At 43.3% G+C, this 18,320-nt stretch overlaps 1 protein-coding gene and 1 long non-coding RNA gene across 2 annotated transcripts in view; one reads left to right on the forward strand and one right to left on the reverse strand.

Moving 5' to 3' along the window:
* The window catches only part of TTLL10 (tubulin tyrosine ligase like 10), a 74,488-nt gene extending 61,047 nt beyond the window's left edge, over nt 1–13,441 (forward strand). Inside the window, exons 7-11 of the mRNA XM_075840978.1 lie at nt 2,762–2,933; nt 8,659–8,799; nt 9,163–9,279; nt 11,512–11,605; nt 12,586–13,441. Of these exons, the coding sequence (XP_075697093.1) occupies nt 2,762–2,933; nt 8,659–8,799; nt 9,163–9,279; nt 11,512–11,605; nt 12,586–13,313 (1,252 nt within the window). The 3' untranslated portion in view covers nt 13,314–13,441. The remainder of the gene's footprint in view (nt 1–2,761; nt 2,934–8,658; nt 8,800–9,162; nt 9,280–11,511; nt 11,606–12,585) is intronic.
* LOC142662752 (uncharacterized) overlaps nt 1–18,320 on the reverse strand; it is an 86,679-nt gene that overhangs the window by 63,139 nt on the left and 5,220 nt on the right. The window contains exon 2 of the long non-coding RNA XR_012850969.1: nt 14,234–14,333. This is a non-coding gene — a long non-coding RNA (uncharacterized LOC142662752). The remainder of the gene's footprint in view (nt 1–14,233; nt 14,334–18,320) is intronic.

Consider the following 18,320-nt stretch of genomic DNA (forward strand, 5'->3'; position numbering starts at 1 on the left):
TTTGCTGCGTCCATTACGGAAGTAACTGAAGCTGGTTTTCCATGGAGTCCATGGAAAACGGCTCCATTTACGTCTGAAGAAGTGACAGGCACTTTTTTACGCGCCGCCTTTTGACAGCGACGCGTAAAAAAAAATGACCGTCGGCACAGAACATCGTAAGATCCATTCAAATGAATGGGCAGATGTTTGCCGACGCTTTTGAGCCGCATTTTCGGACGTAATTCAATGCTAAAACGCCCTAATTACGTCCGTAAATAGTGTGTGTGAACCCAGCCTTAGTGACGCCCCCGGCTGCTAGTGCTGCATTGTTGGGTCACTTAGGAGACCCAGCGATGCAGCTGAAAGCGGACCGTCGGCCATGAGAAGTTTGCGGGGGGGGGGGGCCCAGTAAGAATTTTTGCATCGGGGCCCATGAGCCTCTAGCTACGCCCCTGTATATAATTATGTTGTAATCACGTATTGTTGCATATTTATTATGCGATATTGTTGTTTATTATATATGTATTTGCACTTGCACTTTATGTATCAATGTCTTGATTGTATTTGATACCATTCATATACACAATGCTTTGTCATTTTGGCACTTTGCACTTTATTTGTATTTTAATGAGATTAATTATGTAAATGCTCTTTTGCTCTTTATAAACCGTTATCACTCAGTATGTCACCATGCTTGATAAAGGTCCTATTGTAGGACAGAAACGTCGCTGTTTGTTGGCTGAATAAACCACTTATTTTTCACATTTTGGAGTGCTGCAAGATTTCTACTTTTATATACTGCTTTGTCCTTGGATCTGGACGACTTGCTTGGCACCTACACATTTGTCTCTAGTGAGTGCTGCTGCTTTCTATTGCTGTATATATATATATATATATATATATATATATATATATATATATATATATTTATTTCTATCTTGTTAGGTACATAGTCAATATGTTTCTTTGGGACCTTTGCTATAACTTCTCTTTGGATTACTACTGCGATTCTGATGACTTGTACACATATGCCATGCTCTGCACTCTATTGCGAAAAAACTAAATTCAGGAAACAGATGAAGGGAAGACACAGAAGACCTCTAAAGAAGAGACATCAAAATTCCCATAACTAAGCTAGTCTAAAGAGTGCTGGAAGAAGAACTCAGAGGGGCCCTGAGGAGATCATAAGCAACAACAAAGAGCATAAATAGCCATGATAAAGGACTATGCTATTTGCGACTTTTGCAATATGTTTAGCCCACACTGATCTCTTCATCAAGCACATCTAAAAATATAAAACAATACTAAGAAAAAGGTCACTAAAAATGATAATAGCTTCTCCTGTCTTCTGCCTGTACTATAGGATGGTGAGAAGAATGTTTTGTCAGCTCCTTTGTTTTTGGAATATAATGGCAGAAATGGCCCTGGCATCTACGAACAATACACTAGGACACATAATGATCCACTGCATTTAAATGCCATAGAAAAGCTTAGCAAATAATAGCAGTTCTACAACCAGCGCTGGTTGTTCCCAGGACCAAGTCTTTGTAAAAACCACGGAGTAACAGATGATGGCAGGACTACAATGATGACCAGCTTTACCCTGGTCGTCTATAGTAAAGAGGGCATTGTGTAAGGAGAATAAGGGAGTGCCATATATAAATCAAGACCACGCTTGACAATTTTTGACCATGAAGAATTGAAAAGTGTTAAATCTTTTTACGCTGGTCATCTTGGCTGTTGGAAATCAATTCCATCTGCCAGAAAATCTATCTGATCTGACACATACCATTATTACTACAATTCTAATGTGTATTCTCTCTATTTTGTTATGGTGAGCATATTTTTTTTTCCATTTAAAAAAATATGTGTGTGTAAGCCCTTATTCAGACGAACGTGTGTCAAATTGGCTGTGAAAAACGGACATTCTTCACGGCAGATTTGCACCTGTGCGGAACCCGTTTTTACGGATTCCTCATAGACTTGAGTTTATTGAAGGATCCTTGAAAACGGACAAAGATAGGACATGTTCTTATTTTTCTCAGGTCATTCACACGATCCGTTAAAACAATGGCCGTGTGACTAGCTCCATAGAAATACATGTATCCGTGTCACGACGTTAAAAATATGACCGTCACACGGACGATTTCAATGTTCGCCTGAATAAGCTCTTAATGGCATTCCAAAGCTACTTTCATGATTTTGATATTGGTCTTACTGGTTAGGGGCCAAAAATTTGTGTAACATGGCAAAGCCGTGTGCATGGATCATCTAAGATAGCACAAGAGTAGGCACTCTATGTGCCACTATATCGTTCCGCTGGTTGGGACCATATTCTTCTCTAGAAGCATAACTCCGTAATCCTGCATGCAATGAAAACCGCCATAATTGTTTTATCACAAATTCCATATGAATCTGTGAGAAATAAACTCTGTGTGCATCCATATGTAATCGGAGGCACACATGGGTACAGTAATTGGCCCGTAAAGATCTATGGGCAATGTATAATGCATCTATAATACAGTCCTTAGCATGAGTTCTAAATCTTGCCTTAAAGTGGATAATCCTGCCTTCAATATGGTATAAGGTCATAAAAGTGAAGATTGCCTGTTATATATATGATAGAGATAGGGTTCCCACACAAAGGAAAGCCATATTTAAGCAATTTTAGGAAAATAGTTGCATAATTGAGAATGTAATTTTACGTGTCCACAGATCTCATAACAAATGTCTCACGGAATAGTTTATATAAATATGACCTTTTTTTTTTTGTGTACTGCAGGTATATACCAAACCCATTGCTTCTAGAAGGGAAGAAGTTCGATATTCGCTCCTATCTGCTCATAGCCTCTACTATACCCTACTTTGTATTCTTTCGTCATGGCTATGTTCGTCTCACCTGCAACCCTTATGATCCAAAGTCTGATGACCTCACAGGTCATCTAACCAACCAGGTATGTTATATTTTCTAATAATGCTTCACTCACCCTAGATTTTTTTCTATTCCTGCTGTCTTTTCTCCTCAAAGAAAAAAAAAACTTTGAGCAATTTATAATCATCGAGTCGTCTTCTGTAAAGTTGTTAAGAGTACCATTCAGCCATAAATCAGTTATATCTCATTCTGTGGTAGTTCATTGACATTCAATGATACCATCATTACTACTCCCGGAAGGATTGTAACGGAGTCCTTAAAGGAAGCTCTAATTTTAGAGCAACAATTCTTCAGTCAAAAATGTTCACACGGAGTATTTTGGGGGAGGAATATCTGCCTCAAAATTCCGTTTGGAACTTTGAGGCAGATTTTCCTTTCCCTGCACGCCGATTTTCGCGCCGTTTTTCGCCCGCGGCCATTGAGCGCCGCGGGCATAAAACAGCGCGAAATACGCTTTCTCTGCCTCCCATTGAAGTCAATGGGAGGTCAGAGGCGGAAGCGCCCGAAGATAGGGCATGTCGCTTCTTTTTCCCGCGAGGCAGTTTTACTGCTCGCGGGAAAAAGACGCTGACGCCTCCCATTGAAATCAATGGGAGGCGTTCTCGGGCCGTTTTTGCCGAGTTTTGTGACGCGGTTTCCGCGTCAAAAAACTCGGCAAAATACTCCGTGTGAACATAGCCTTAGACATCATGTCCCTTTGCAGAAACTGTGCTTTACTTATCTTGATTTTGTGTTTTCTTCTCTACTTATCTTAAAAGCTGAAACCAAAATTCTGCTTATTTCCCTGTTAGTGGAGAACCAAGCATTGTGATAGCTCTGATGACCGTTCCATAGTTAGAACATAGCTTTTAGGTCACATTTCTGACAGAGTATAAAGCAGCTATGTAGATAAACAGTGGTATATATAGACGAGAAGGGGACCCCTTGACAAATATCAAATTGGGCCCTCCTCTATGATGCTGGGTTTTGCCATCCAGGACAAAAGAGCCTGGTGTTTGTTTCCTCTACATGCTCTTTCCATGAGCCTTGGGACAATTTACCACCTTGCCAACACTGCAGTTCCTCTAGAGGGGCGTGCTGCATCGTTCTCAACACTTCTTCAGTAGAAAAAGGGATGGGACCAACCAGGGCTGGGCCCCCTCTTTCCAAGGTCCCCATAGTAGCCGCATGGTCTTCTTCTATGGTATGTATACCCTTGTATATAGACAAGCGATAACCCCAAAAAGTTGCAGAACAGTAAAGTATTTGTAAGGTTGCTCAACTTTTTCTGAGGATTTAAACTGTGAAACGTCATTGAGAGTAGTATTTCGCCATGTAGTGATACATTCCCCTTGGACATATTGATGCATAACTGGGCAGATCTCCGGTCTGGAGTTGGGTAATGCTGTGTGACAAGCCTTGTGGAAGCTGTAATGGTGCTATATGGGTTGTGAACCATTTTTTTTCAAAAACAAATAGAGAATGTCCCAGGGAATTATATTTTCTTGAGGGTTTCTGGAAAGTGCTTTACATTGATCTAGATAATCTTTTAACCCACCATGTTCCTGGTAAGCTAACTACTAGGAGCTAAGGGTAAATCAGTGGTGGCTCTTCATGATAAGCTGACAGCTGTGTCCTGTACCAGTATTTTCTTTGCTGACGTCTTGCACTGTAGAAGGCTATATGGCTTTTACAAGTTCAAGGGAATGTTATCTGTAGCCTTCAGCCACGCAGGTGTTACTTAACAACATATCAATAAAATAAGAACTGCCAACCTTACGGGGTAACTACGCTTCTGGAAAATCTGTACAGTGGAAGTAAATGTTCCAACATTAGCTACTGTAGTGTTGGCAGATTGACCATCTTTATAGCAAAGCTGAGGACTGCTGCCATTATTACAACACCCTGATACATATTGATCTAACAAGAAGCCTAAGGGCATAGCCAGACGTAGCAGATTTGCTCTGGAATTCCGCTGCGGACACTCCGCAGCGGAAATCCGTAGCGGACCCGTTTCTCCATTGCCTTCCACAGCTTTTTAGTAGGGTTCGTTTGCACGTTGCGGACAATTACGCTGCGGAGCATAGGCTGCAGTGCGGAATTTGGTGTCCGCAGCATACATGGTTGTTGCGGACGTGTGGCGGACTGGTTGCGGACTCATTGCGGAATTTCTCCATTGACTTCAATGGAGATTCAAAATTCCGCAATGAAGTCCGCAGATGTAATGTAGATGTTATGTGTGCTGCGGAGCGTATTGGTTTTTTAACATGACATTTCTTCATTCTGGCTGGACCTATGTGTATTTTTAGGTCTATAGCCAGACTGAGGAAGTCAATGGGGCTCCCGTAATTACGGGTGACTACGTGTGTGCACCCATAATTATGGGTGACTACGTGTGTGCACTCGTAATTACGGGAGCGTTGCTAGGCGAAGTCAGTAAATAGTCACTGTCCAGGGTGCTGAAAGAGTTAAGCGATCGGCAGTAATTGTTTCAGCACCCTGGACAGTGACTACCCATCACAATATACATCAACCTGTAAAAAAAATAGAAGTTCATACTTACCGAGAACTCCCTGCTTCTTCCTCCAGTCCGGCTTCCCAGGATGACGTTTCAGTCTAAGTGACGGCTGCAGCCAATCACAGGCTGCAGCGGTCACATGGACTGCCGTGTCATCCAGGGAGAACGGGCTGGATGCCGAAAGAGGGACGCGTCACCAAGACAACGGCCGGTAAGTATGAAATTCTTTTACTTTCACTAGTGAAAGTGCTGTCCCTTCTCTCTATCCTGCACTGATAGAGAGAAGGGAAGCACTTTCACCTCAATACGCAGCGGCTAGTACGCATCAATTTAATGCCCATTTTGGGCAGATCCGCAACAGAATCTGCAACGCAGATTCTGTGCGGCATTGGTGCGGACAGTTGCGGAAGAAATCCGCCACGTCTGGGCATGCCCTAAGGGTATGTGCACACGACCTCTTTTCAGACGTAGCGAAAAACGCGAGTTGCTTAAAAAAACGTTTCCCTTGAAAACAGCTCTGCATTTTCAAACGTTTTTTGTTAAGCGTGTGAACATACCCTAAATGTCAGCATCGAGATAGGACTACAAAAACAATTTTATAAAACCTCTTTATTTATTATATATTTCTGTTACTTATATAGCGCGCCAACATATTCCGCAGTGCTCTTTACCACACATTAAATATCTGATTTTTTTTTTCATTTCTTATCTTCCGATATGGAGATGTAATTGATTGAATTTGCAGGTGGGTTGCATGTAGTGCTTCTGCCGCAGCCCCGACGGCAAAGCTTTGATCTTCTGCTCCCCTCAGTCACCTTTGTCTTCATCGTATAAATCACAATCCACATCAATGTCCTCATCTTAACAGCCTTGTTTGGTGGTAGTTAAGTTGACATTGATATAGATTCACATAATATTTCTTATGGTGGCACTAGAATCACTGGAATAATGATAGAGCTTTATAAAATATAACTTTTACTTCATATTGTTTAAAATAATGTGCAAAACATACACACAGGACAAATTTAAAGGCTAAAAATGTGCTCTCTTTTGTGAGAGAAAACTGACATTCTGTACGTTTTGTGCAGAGTAAATGCAAAGCTCCAAATATTACTGCATAAAGGAGGAGGTTTTTTCAAAGGTATATTTTGGGGTAATCCACCCCCCTACTCATTCTATAGTGTGTCCAAGTCCATCTTGATCCTGTAGCTGGGGACTGGGAAACCTCCTATTTTCCTTTTATATGTGTCCAGGCAGATAATGCTGTTCTCCCGACGCGTTTCCTTGTGGCCAAGATTCTTCAGGGGAGTTTAGGCCAATTAGCCTCTATGGTCAGAGGCTTTGGAGCAAGAAAAAAGATAAATCCTATGCAGTGGCAAAGAAAGTTAAGTGCATCTGTTCCCACGATGCTGGGATAAACGCCTGTCACGGCACTATTATGGTGGCACTAGCGTGACAGTTTAGTTCCATCATCAGAGGCGTAACTTCAATGCTTCTGAGACCCAATGCAAAATCTGTTTATAATAGAATTCATTGTAAACAGAAGCAGAATTCCTGCTGGCATCACATAGAGTTTTTTGCCGGCAGAAAAAATCTGCCTCAGAATTCCTTCAGGAATTTTAAGGCATTTTTATGACCTGCCTGTGCTTCTTTGCCACGGTTTTCACAGCGTTTTTCACCCATGGCCATTGAAGCTAATGCAAGGATTGCAGGCAAAAAATGTGAAAAACGCTCGTAAATGAGTGCTGCAAGTTTTTTTCTGCCTCCAAGAGGTCCGAGGCGGAGGCAGAAACCGCGGCAGGAAGGACATGCCCGCTTTATTTTCCTGCGAGCGGCTAAGGAAAAAAACCGCATCTGCTTCCCATCAAAATCAATGAGGGTCGATTTCTGCAATTTTTTCGACCACAATATCAAACAGAGTTTTTTGCAGGCAGAAAATTTTGCCTGTAAAAATCCACTCTGGTTTTTTTAAGTGGTTTTACACCACTGGCGTTTTTTTGGCACTTTTTTTGCAGTGTTTTTTTTTTCCGCGTGTTTTTACCTCTATCTTCAACAGGCAAAAGGAAAAAACCGTGAGTGGTTTTTGCCATAAAATGCAGCAAGAAACGCTGCTGGCTGTTCGGGGTGTTTTTTCCGTCTCCCATTGTTTTCAATGTGGCTTCTGAGGCGGAAAACGCATCAAGATAGGGCTTGTCCCGCGAGCGTTTTTTTTGCACGTGGGGAAAAAAACGCCTCTACCTCCCATTAAAATAAATGGGAGGCAATTTATGCCGGTTTTTTCCACGTTTTTTTCCGCAGTTTCCGTGGCAACAAACACGCCAAAAAAACTCAGGGCCTTGATCTGTAATTTCAGTCAAGTATACTTCGAACCATAAATAAATGACTGACACTTCTGACAAATTACACATTACAGTATGATAACCAAGTCGATTGCCATTTCCTGTTTGCTTACAAGTAAAGAACCCCTTAGATTTTCATGTACTGAGAATGGACAACGGTCAAGAATGTACAAACATTTAACGATAAATTCAATTAAAAAATATTAATAGCAATTGTACAATGTAGTATCACATGTTTAATGTTCCTAAATTAGACTCAATTCACACTTGCGTTATATAATCCGTTACTCTGATTCGTTTTTAGATCAGAAAAAGGATAAAAACGGATCCATTAAAAATCCCGTTGAAAATGGGATTCTAATTGCATCCGTTAGCTTCTGTTAGTCATCCGGTTTTTTGACGGAGATAAAAGTGCAGAGTACAGGTCCTTTTCTCCATTCAAAAAAAAAACAGATGTCTAAAGGATGGGTTATATTTAATCATTGGTGTCAATGTAAAACAGATGCAACCGGACTGTTATCTATTTGCATCCATTATTATGATTTAAATGGGATTTGTAACGGATCCATTTTTATCCCTATTCTGATCTAAAAATGGATCAGAGTAACGGCTTATACAATGCAAGTGTGAACAATTTATTATGCTGGTCTATTATGTGCTTTATTATGTAGCAAAAACATCTGTATAGTAAAAATCTCAATTGTCCTCAACACAGCATTGTTACCTTTTAAAGGGGCTGTCCAGGATTACAAAAAAGGATCTGCTCTTTTCCAGAAACAGCGCCATTCTTGTCCATGGGCTGTGTCTGGTACTACAGTTTAGCTCAATTCATTTGAATCTTTTTACTAAATCCTAGACAGGTAGAGAGCTAAGCTTTGTTGTGCGTCATATCATTGTTATTTGGCTCCTAGTACATGCAGAAGAAGAATCCGCTTTACAATGAGCTTAAAGAAGAGACAGTATGGGGAATGGAAAGATTCAACAGTTACATCAATGAGAATTTTGCAGAAGGCAAGGGTCTACCCCAAGACTGGGTGCTGAATACCTTTACGGTGAGACAACTGATCATAGACATGATATTTACCTTACTATTGAGAGGAAAAAAAATCACATATTATAGGTTATTGTCTTTTCTCGATAATACAAGTCTTTCCCGGAACCCTTCATCATTGTAGATCATTGACCACTGCTACATCCAACACTTCGGAATATTTTATTCAGGAGTGTTGTTTTAGATCACTGGGTGTTACATTTATTAGACCTAATACTTTCATGTTTAAGCTATGATCCTGTGTTGTAAGATTTCCTGAAGATCCTGTCATCTTCATAGCTAATACTAGATAAAGGAAACACCATTCTGCAGCGATGTCTGCCATTGTTTTCGCCTTATGTCATTTTCTTCCTGTTTCTGACAGAAAAGGATGCAGCAGATAATGATCCACTGTTTCCTGAGCGTGAAATCCAAGCTGGAGTGCCGCCGGGGATTTTTTGACCTTATTGGCTGTGACTTCCTGATCGATGACGATTTTAAGGTATTAAATGCATGCTTATGATATCTATCTGGTTAAACATGATGTAAACATTTTTAAAAAGTTGTATATTCCATAGAATATTTATTAAAAATGGCATTAAGGATGAGAATCACATCTGTATTATCTCTTTATCACCATTTTGATTGTTAGATTCATATAACGTCCTTACTGTTTTCAAATAGTTAAAAGGCCATATTTGCTATGACCATCTGAAATATAACAGGACTTGGGGCCCCTTATCCAGTGAGATCCGGAGGATAGGCCATCAATATCTGATCTGTGGAGGTCCAACTCTCTGCACCCCCGCCGATCAGCTGTTTGAAGTGGTCACGGCGCTCGTGTGAGCGCTGCAGCCTCTTCATTCCTTTCACTACTCCATATCGGAAAATGATGACACATTTGGAGCATTTTCTATTCAGGCAGTAATACTGTGAACCAATGCAAGTGTGTTGGCGTTTAACATTATGGAGCAGTAAAAGGCAGTGCTTGCCCAAACAGCTAATCGGCGTGGGTGCTGACAATCAGGCTATCACTGATCTGATATTGATGACTTATCTTGAGAATAGGCTATTAATTTTATCTCTCCGGATAACCCCTTTTCAGAATAATGTTACGATCATGTGCTAAATGGACTTACTGGTCTATTTTCTTGTTTTATTTTTATTTGTTGAAAAGTAATTTTGAGTCCTTAGGCCTCATGTACACGGCCGTGCCTGTAATCACGGCATGCGATTGCGAGCACGGCCGGCTGCCTCGGGCCGCATATTCGGCCCGTGCTCCCATACAATAGGGCAGAGCTCCCGTAAAAATCGAATAGTAGGACATGCTCCATAATTCCCAGCACGGTTCTACGGCACGGACACCTATCCCTAGCGGTACGGAAAGGTGTCCGCGGCCAATATAACCGGGTGGCTCCTTAATTGCAGAACGTATTGCGGTCCCCAACTACGGAGTTTTTTTAGGGTCGTGTGCATGGGGCCTTAGACTTATATTCACTGCAGATGTGGCCATCTTGACATGTTAGACCATGAGATTTCGGTAAGAAAAGTGCTGGCTTAGAGTCAGTGTTTTAAGAACATATCAGTGACAATTTGGTGTCCTAATGCACTAATTGTTGCAAACATTTTGGATGTCATAAGGGGGCGAAAGAAGGGTCCTGTGTCCTATGTTCTTTTCACTTTCCTTTTTTTTCAGATAAATAAAAGCATTTATAATATGCAAAATGTTTTCGTCTTTCTATGATTAGTGTGAGACATAAACTACATCTGCAATCTGTAGTTGGATGCTCATCAGATGTCCACCTATATATATATATATATATATATATATATATATATACATAAGTTGGAGGCTTTATGCAGCTATAGGTGTCTTATCATAGTTGCCCACTTTGATATGAGTACATTCATCATTGAGACACATATATTATAAATATCTATTACATAAGATGATATTTCTTGTAAAGAAAAAGGGAACAAGATGTTGAGTCACTGATAAATGTGGTGGTAGGGTGTTGCTAAGAGATCCTCCGTTTTTTATTTTAGTCTTAATTTATACATATCCTTATAGCATAGAACTGAGCCTAAAGTAACCTGCAGCTGATCAGTTGATGGTGTATTCTCTAAATGTAAAATGTGATTTTACAAGACATCATTATATGAGAGTGGTTCAAGAATGTCGGTAGGACGAGGCAGGCAGCTCCGTTTTGGACCCTCATGTAAACAGGGGTAACTTAAAGAGATTATCCAACTTGGACAATTCATTTATTTAGAAGTGTAAACGCAAAAATAAACTGATCATAGGATGTCATACTGCTGAGATCTCCAGAGATCAGGTGTAATCTGCAGGGGAACCCTACCGAAGTGTTCAATTCCGCTACAGAACCACCACTGGGCAAATTAAGGATTCATGGTGCCTATTGAAATCAACAGGCTGTCCTGGTAATGAATGGACATGTTGGGTCCCCAACGGAGTGAGACAATCTTTCAAGCCTCTCTATGCCTCAGATTATTGATAAGGGCCTTAAATAACGGATTTCTCTATATTGTGCCCATAGCAATGGCTTTTCTAAACAGGACAACCCCTTTAAAGCTCCTGGCCCAGGTGCAAAACTTTAACAGTACATGACACTTGTTTGGCAAAGGGGTCTTGGGTTTGACCTCAACCTCTATACTCCCTATAAATATGTCATCTTTTTTACATGAAATACATTTCTCTATTTTGACCTTCCAGGTGTGGCTGCTAGAGATGAACTGTAACCCTGCTCTGCACACTAACTGTGAAGTATTAAAAGACGTCATCCCCAGTGTAGTCATTGAAACTCTTGGTAAGTTCTTAATATTAGAGTTGCTTAAACAACAATCAAAACAACAATACCAAGTTGATGTAGAACATCTATAGTTATACCTATATTAATGTGTTCATTTAGAGCAATCTGTCTAGTAGCTTACATTATAATTGTATTATTTGGACACTGAATTTAAGGCTGGATTCACACGAGCACATTACGTCTGTAATGGACGGAATGTATTTCGGCCGCAAGTCCCGGACCGAACACACTGCAGGGAGCCGGGCTCCTAGCATCATAGTTATGTACAACGCTAGTAGTCCCTGCCTCTCCATGGAACTACTGTCCCGTACTGAAAACATGATTACAGTACAGGACAGCTGTCCCGCAGCGAGGCAGGGACTCCTAGCATCGTACATAACTATGACGATAGGAGCCCGGCTCCCTGCAGTGTGTTCGGTACAGGACTTGCGGCCGAAATACGTTCTGTCCATTATGGACGTAACATGCTCGTGTGAATCCAGCCTAATAGTAACTTCAGAATCCTTAAATTATAATGTATGGGTTTAAGAACTAGTTGGCATCCAGTTAAGTGGCAAAATAAAATCTAAATTTGTGTAATAATCGTGGACTTTTATAAAGCTGGCCATACCCTTCAGATAGCTGTCATCTAAATGACAGCTATTTCTCTCGACCCGGCTGAGCATGCATATTTGTTTCAATAAGGTAAGGGGTATACGCCGTTGTCAGACCCCACTGCCATTGCCTTATCCCTCATGGGAACAAATCATTTGTTATGTTGAAATCCAACAAGCCTGATCCTTCTTTTTCCTGATATCTGCCATTGTGGGAGAATCGGGAGTCCTTTTTGACATTCGAAAATCATCTGATCCCATTGAAATTGTCAGGTTCGACCAACAATTCACTAATGTGTATGGCTACCTTTAGAGTGTCTATATTACTCATACACACTTCTTGACACTGCTTCACAAAAACGTGGTTCTTTTTCTCTTTCATAGACTTGGCTCTTGAAATCTTCAACAAAAGTATTAAAGTTAAATGCATTTTGCCCCTGAATACTCAGAGCAAGTTTGTACTATTGTATAATGGAGAAACAAATGAACAGACCATAAAATTCAACTGGCCTAGAAGCAGCAGTCCTGTTAAGACACAGAAGACTGTGCCATCCAAAAGCCCAAATGGACCAGTAAAACAAGTGGAAAAGCCTCATAGACCATTAAAAACCTCTACAGACAACAGTAACCACATTGTAGCCAAGCGAGCCATCTCAAGGTCTCCTCAGAGAGCAACGTTGGCAATGACTCCAGTTAACATGACAGGACTTTATGATAATGTAACTCTCTATTCAAGAACACACAAAAATGAGATTACATCTAAGAATTTTGATGGTCCTCAAAATAATTGTCTAACAGAAGCAAGCCAAACAAGAGGAAAAACGGAACAATCAAGCCCTGTAGCCAAGACATCCTTTTCAGGTCCACAGAAATTTAGAGTCATTGGCAGAAAAACGCCTCAGTACATGAAAAGGAGCACAACTGAGGTAATTATAACCTCCAGCACCGTAATCACCCAAGAACAAAAACCTCATCATTCCAACTCAGGTTCTTGTCCAGAGCCTGAAGATACCAAGGGACTCGATTGTCTAGAAGATACTCAAAGCAGTGACCAGAATCCTTCAGAATCCTTTAAGGATTTAGTCTCAGAGAAATGCAATGAAGCCAAATAATGAGTTTGAGCAGATTTCCTGCTTCAATGTTGTTTAATCTGCCAAGCGGTTCGCACACCCCCATCTAAATAGATCATCTTACTTGGTCTCTACAGTATTTTGTATACTTTTAGTCATTCATATTTATTATGTTGAAATTTTCTTATGTTACAAAAGAAAATGTATGATATCTTTGTCTTTTTAAAAAGTGTTTAAAGGGGCATTCCCACCTTAGACATTTATGGCAAATCCACATTAGACTCCTGTCGCGTTGGCCGCTGGCTGCAGATTCCAGGTGGGGACAAGTGGAGATAGCGTCAGGCACATATGCGCGGCCCACTCCATTCTGTTAACTCCCATTAAACAGAACAAAGGCGAGGACTCTCTCCACTAGTCTACGCCAGGAATCTGCGGCCAGCGGCCACCACACCAGGCGAAACGAGGGTCGGCGATAAAGAGATTTATCAAACATTTATGGCATATCCTGTGGACATCCCATAAATGTCTAAGATGGCAATGCTCCTTTAAAGGATTGTATGTAATTAGAAAAAAAGGGTTCAAGTAAATGGATCTGAGCTGCAATACCAGGCACCACCCATAGACAAGAGTGGCACTGTTTCTGGAAATAAAATCAGACTCTTTTATCCAATCCCGTACAATCCCTTTATATTCGTGTTGATCTGTGTTCTACATGGTGCTTTAGGTAAACGGGTAATATTTATTCAGCCAATATCTATATTTTATTTACCCATGTATGTGAATACTCATATATAAGAACTGTAATAGATGGTACTATGTTACAGGTAATAGTTGTGTTTATTAATCCTGATTTACTATTAAAATGAACAATGTAATAATAATTTGATGTGTTCTATGAGGATCCACAGTGACATGGGGAGTCACTAGAGTCCTACATCTCTTCATTGAAAGGCAATACTTACATAAAGTTCTCATTGTTTTAAAATCTGGGTTAAATATGCGGCCTATGTCCACGCAGAGCTACGGATGTATCTTATCCACAGAGCAGCCTGTAGTGATAACCTACAAAATTATGACAGAAATTAGCATAATGACATTGATAATATGCCCCATTGACTTTACCCGCCACCATGTTGACATCATGACATCATTAATAAATGAACAGCCTCCTAATTACTTTTTCACAGCTTGCATCCGGACAGGGTAGATCGGATGATCACAATGCGTAATTTGACCAGGTGATTGATTGAAGTTAACAATAGAATTGTCAGTAAAACATCTAACTTAAAAAAATAATTACCTAAAATGTCACATTAAGGGTCAGTTCAAACGTTGCATAAATACTGCGGATTTTCCGCATTGGAATTTGTTGCAGAAAATCTGCAGCATAATACAGTAGCAGTAAAGTGGATGAGATAAAGCAAATCTCATCCACACGCTGCGTAAATACTGAGCGGAAAAAAACGCTCAGAAGTTGACATGCGGTGTGGAATTTTATTCCGCAGCATGTCAATTGTATTTGCGTAAATGCTGATTATTTGTTGCAGGTTTTTCCCATTGAATTCAATGTAGAAGTAAAACCCGCAGCAGAAAGAATCTTATACTTACCCAGAAGTCTGTGTTTCTACCTCCAGGCCGGCCTCCTGGCCAATCACAGGCTGTAGTGGCGGTCGCATGGGATGAAACGTCATCCCAGGAGGCCGGCCTGGATGACTTCAAAGGGCCGGCAACCTGGGATAAAACATCATCCCAGTCGGCCGTCCTGCTAGCAGGCCGGCTAAATGCTGCCGTTTTCCGCAGTGGACATTCCGGGCAAAAAACTGCACCACAGTTTGGTGTAGTTTTTCGACCGGAATTCCCTGCAGTGCACAGGGCGGATAATCTGCATGCTTTTGTGTGTATAGTGTAGCACATATTTTACATACCATATACACTACATATTCACTATACTACACATATACTGTGTACAATATATACACTATACACAATACAGAGTTGTAACTTGAAGTTCCTGGGCACCAATGCAAAATTTGTAACAGGGCTCCCACCTACTATGTACCATTTATAATACTGGTGTCATTTGTTGCAGAGGGGACATTAGGTCCTCTTAGTGCCCTTGTGCGACTGCTAACTCTGCACCCACTATAGCAATGCCCTGACAGAAATACATAAAATGCTACAAAACACCGATATTCCTTTTCTTATTTCATTTATTTTTCTTATTTTATCATATGTGACTATTGTGTGAAATCTGATAACATAAAACAGACACAGAAATATTATTGCTGTCCTTGCAGACACTGAAGCGCCTAGGGAGAGTGTCAGGGACTGCAAGGGGTTAAAGAAGGATGGAACGTTTTAATAATGCCCATGACCAGGATTGGTGAACAAGGGGTTGAGAGGGGCGTGGTTAAGAAGATATAAGGCAGGGGTTTGGGGCAGAAAGCCCTCTTACCTTCAAGCTGCAGTGGAAGAAACACCTTCGTTGCTGCTGGAAGATTCGGAGCGTGATCCTTCAGGACTGATGGCGGAAGATCTTTTGCGGCAGGTAGCACAGCGGGTGGCGCTGGAGGGGCCTGCCTGGCTGGAATCCCTGCTAGCGGAGGGAGGAAGAAGCGGATCAGAACATGTCATGGAACAGCCGGGAGCGGCTACCCGAGGTAGGCCGCAACGCGTGATCCGCCCCCCGGTTCGTTTAAGCCCTAGCCCCGTTTCTGTTCGGGGTGCAGTGACTGCTGCATCGTTGTGCGCTGGTCCCAGCATGTCCCCTAGGCCTATGTCGCATGGCGCTTCGTCGGTCGACATAGTGCCGCCCTCCCCCCGTCCACTCGTCGCGCTGGCGTCCCTCCCCATGGCGGTAAGAGGGCTGCAGTTAAACCGGCACAGGCACGGTAAAACCCACCTCGAGCTGCAGTTGCGGGCACGGATGCGGCGGCCGAGTTACGGGACAGTGGGGTGAGTATGGCGGGCCCAGGTAACTGGTCCGCCATGGTCGCGTACCACGAGGCATGTTCGCGGGAGCTGGGACTTACTTCCGGTTCCTGTGAGCCGCCGGGGCCGACGCCATCGCTCCCCGTTCTGTTCTCTGTGCAGCCGGAAATGGCTGTGGGGAGAACAGAGGCGGGACTTCCAGGTCGGCCAGGAAACAAGATGGCGGCGCCCGTGGACAGAAGATGGCGGCGAGTACAAGGAAGCGAGCGGTGAATACGCGGCCTAGCCCTGGGGCGGGGGCTTCTACTGTGCCTGCTGCTTCTCAACTCCGGTCTCCCCCGGTCCCCTGTCAGCAGGGGTCGAGGCCGGGAGGGGAGCGTGCTAGTGAGGATAGGGTCAGGGGAGCGGTGGACCCGTTTTGCCCTTCTCCTGCCTTGTCTCATTTTTCTCCTGCAGGTCCGGTGAGGGAGCGTTCCAGGCGAGGGAGGAAACGCCGAGCTGGAAGACATCGCCGTCACGGCCATCACAGACGTCGCAGATCAGGTGGCGTGAAGAGGCATGGTCGGCGGTCTTCCTCGTCTTCCAGTGAAGGATTCTCCTCCTCGCCAGCGACATCGGCATCTGCCTCATCAGGGTCGTGGAGGAAGTCGTAGCGGAGATCATCACGGCCGCAGACACACAGTCGACTCCGGGAGGTGCGGCGCTTGTCCGTGGATCGTGAGCAGCTGTCCCAGGTTGTCCCTCCCGCCGGGCCGGTGGAGGAGGTTCAGGCCGTGGTTCCAGTGCCGCGGCAAGTGGCTGAAGGACCCTCTGGAGTCGGTGGGACCTCTGGGAGCGGTGAGTCGGCCTGCGGTGACGCATGGCCTAATAAATCTAATGCATCGGGTGCTGATCTGATTTCCGTTTTAAAAGCCGTGGTGGCTGGTTTGAATGTGAACGAGGGAACGTCGGTTCCCTCTGTGCCACCAGTTGGGGCTAAGCTCCCGTCTGAGAGAGAAAATACTTTGGCTAGTCTGACGTTTCGAGATTCTTTGTTTTGTGGGGTCGCTCCTCTCGGGACTCATTTGTCAGCTGAGACCAAGGACAAGATTTGGAGGAATGCATTTGTGGATATTTGGTCCTTGGTCTCAGTGGAGCAGGTGACGGTCGATAAGGAGCGGGTTTTTGAGAGAGGTTCGGATAAGAAAGTTTAAGTCGCAAAAATGTTTGGCAACTGGGTACAGTGTTATGCTACACTGGCTCACGTTATTTGCCAGCGGTATCCCGGGAAAGGGGCCGAGTTGTTTGTTTATTTTGACACAATTTTCAGCGCCCACAGGCTGCACGGTGGTGCGGCCTGGTGGCATTATGATGAAGAATTTAGGCGTCGTTTGGCTTTGTCGCCCCATATTAGTTGGGCGACGAAGGCAACGGACGTGTGGTTTCAGCTCATCTTAGCGCAAGGGAGCAGACAGCAACGACCCTTTCCCGGTGCGGCCGCAGCGCCAGGTCCCGCCCCCGGAGCTGCGGCAGCTAGGCCCACGGGGGCCTGTTGGCTCTACAACGAGGGCCACTGTCGGTTCTTTGCCACGTGCAAATTCCGACATGAATGCTCCATCTGTGGGGGCGCTCATTCGGCGCTCCGGTGTTTCCGGAGAGGTAAGCAGCCGGTCAAGGCACCTCCTTTCGGCGCAGCGGAGAACGCCGGTGAACGTTCTCGAGATGGTCCCATGGTTAGAGCGATACCACAGGAGGCGGGAAGCAGAGGTGCTCACTAGCGGGTTTTCGTTTGGTTTTGAGATTCCTTTTGAATATTCTGCAACATTGTCATTGGCTGACAATTTGAAGTCGATCAATGAGAATGTTGGCATTGCGCGTCTAAAATTGGCAAAAGAAGTGGAATTAGGGAGAATGGCAGGTCCATTCTGCGAGCCGCCGTATCCGAATCTGCGAGTTTCCCCACTTGGCTTAGTTCCAAAGAAGGAGCGGGGGAAGTTTAGGCTGATTCATCACCTTTCCTTTCCTCGCGGCGGTTCTGTTAACGATGGGATTTCCAGGGCGGATGCGGCGGTTTCGTATACGTCTTTCGATGTTGCATTGAGGCTGGTACAGGTGGCAGGACAGGGCGCGTTGTTAGCT

The sequence above is a fragment of the Rhinoderma darwinii genome, chromosome 10, assembly GCF_050947455.1.
Source record: "Rhinoderma darwinii isolate aRhiDar2 chromosome 10, aRhiDar2.hap1, whole genome shotgun sequence".
Classification (NCBI taxonomy): Eukaryota; Metazoa; Chordata; class Amphibia; order Anura; family Rhinodermatidae; genus Rhinoderma; species Rhinoderma darwinii.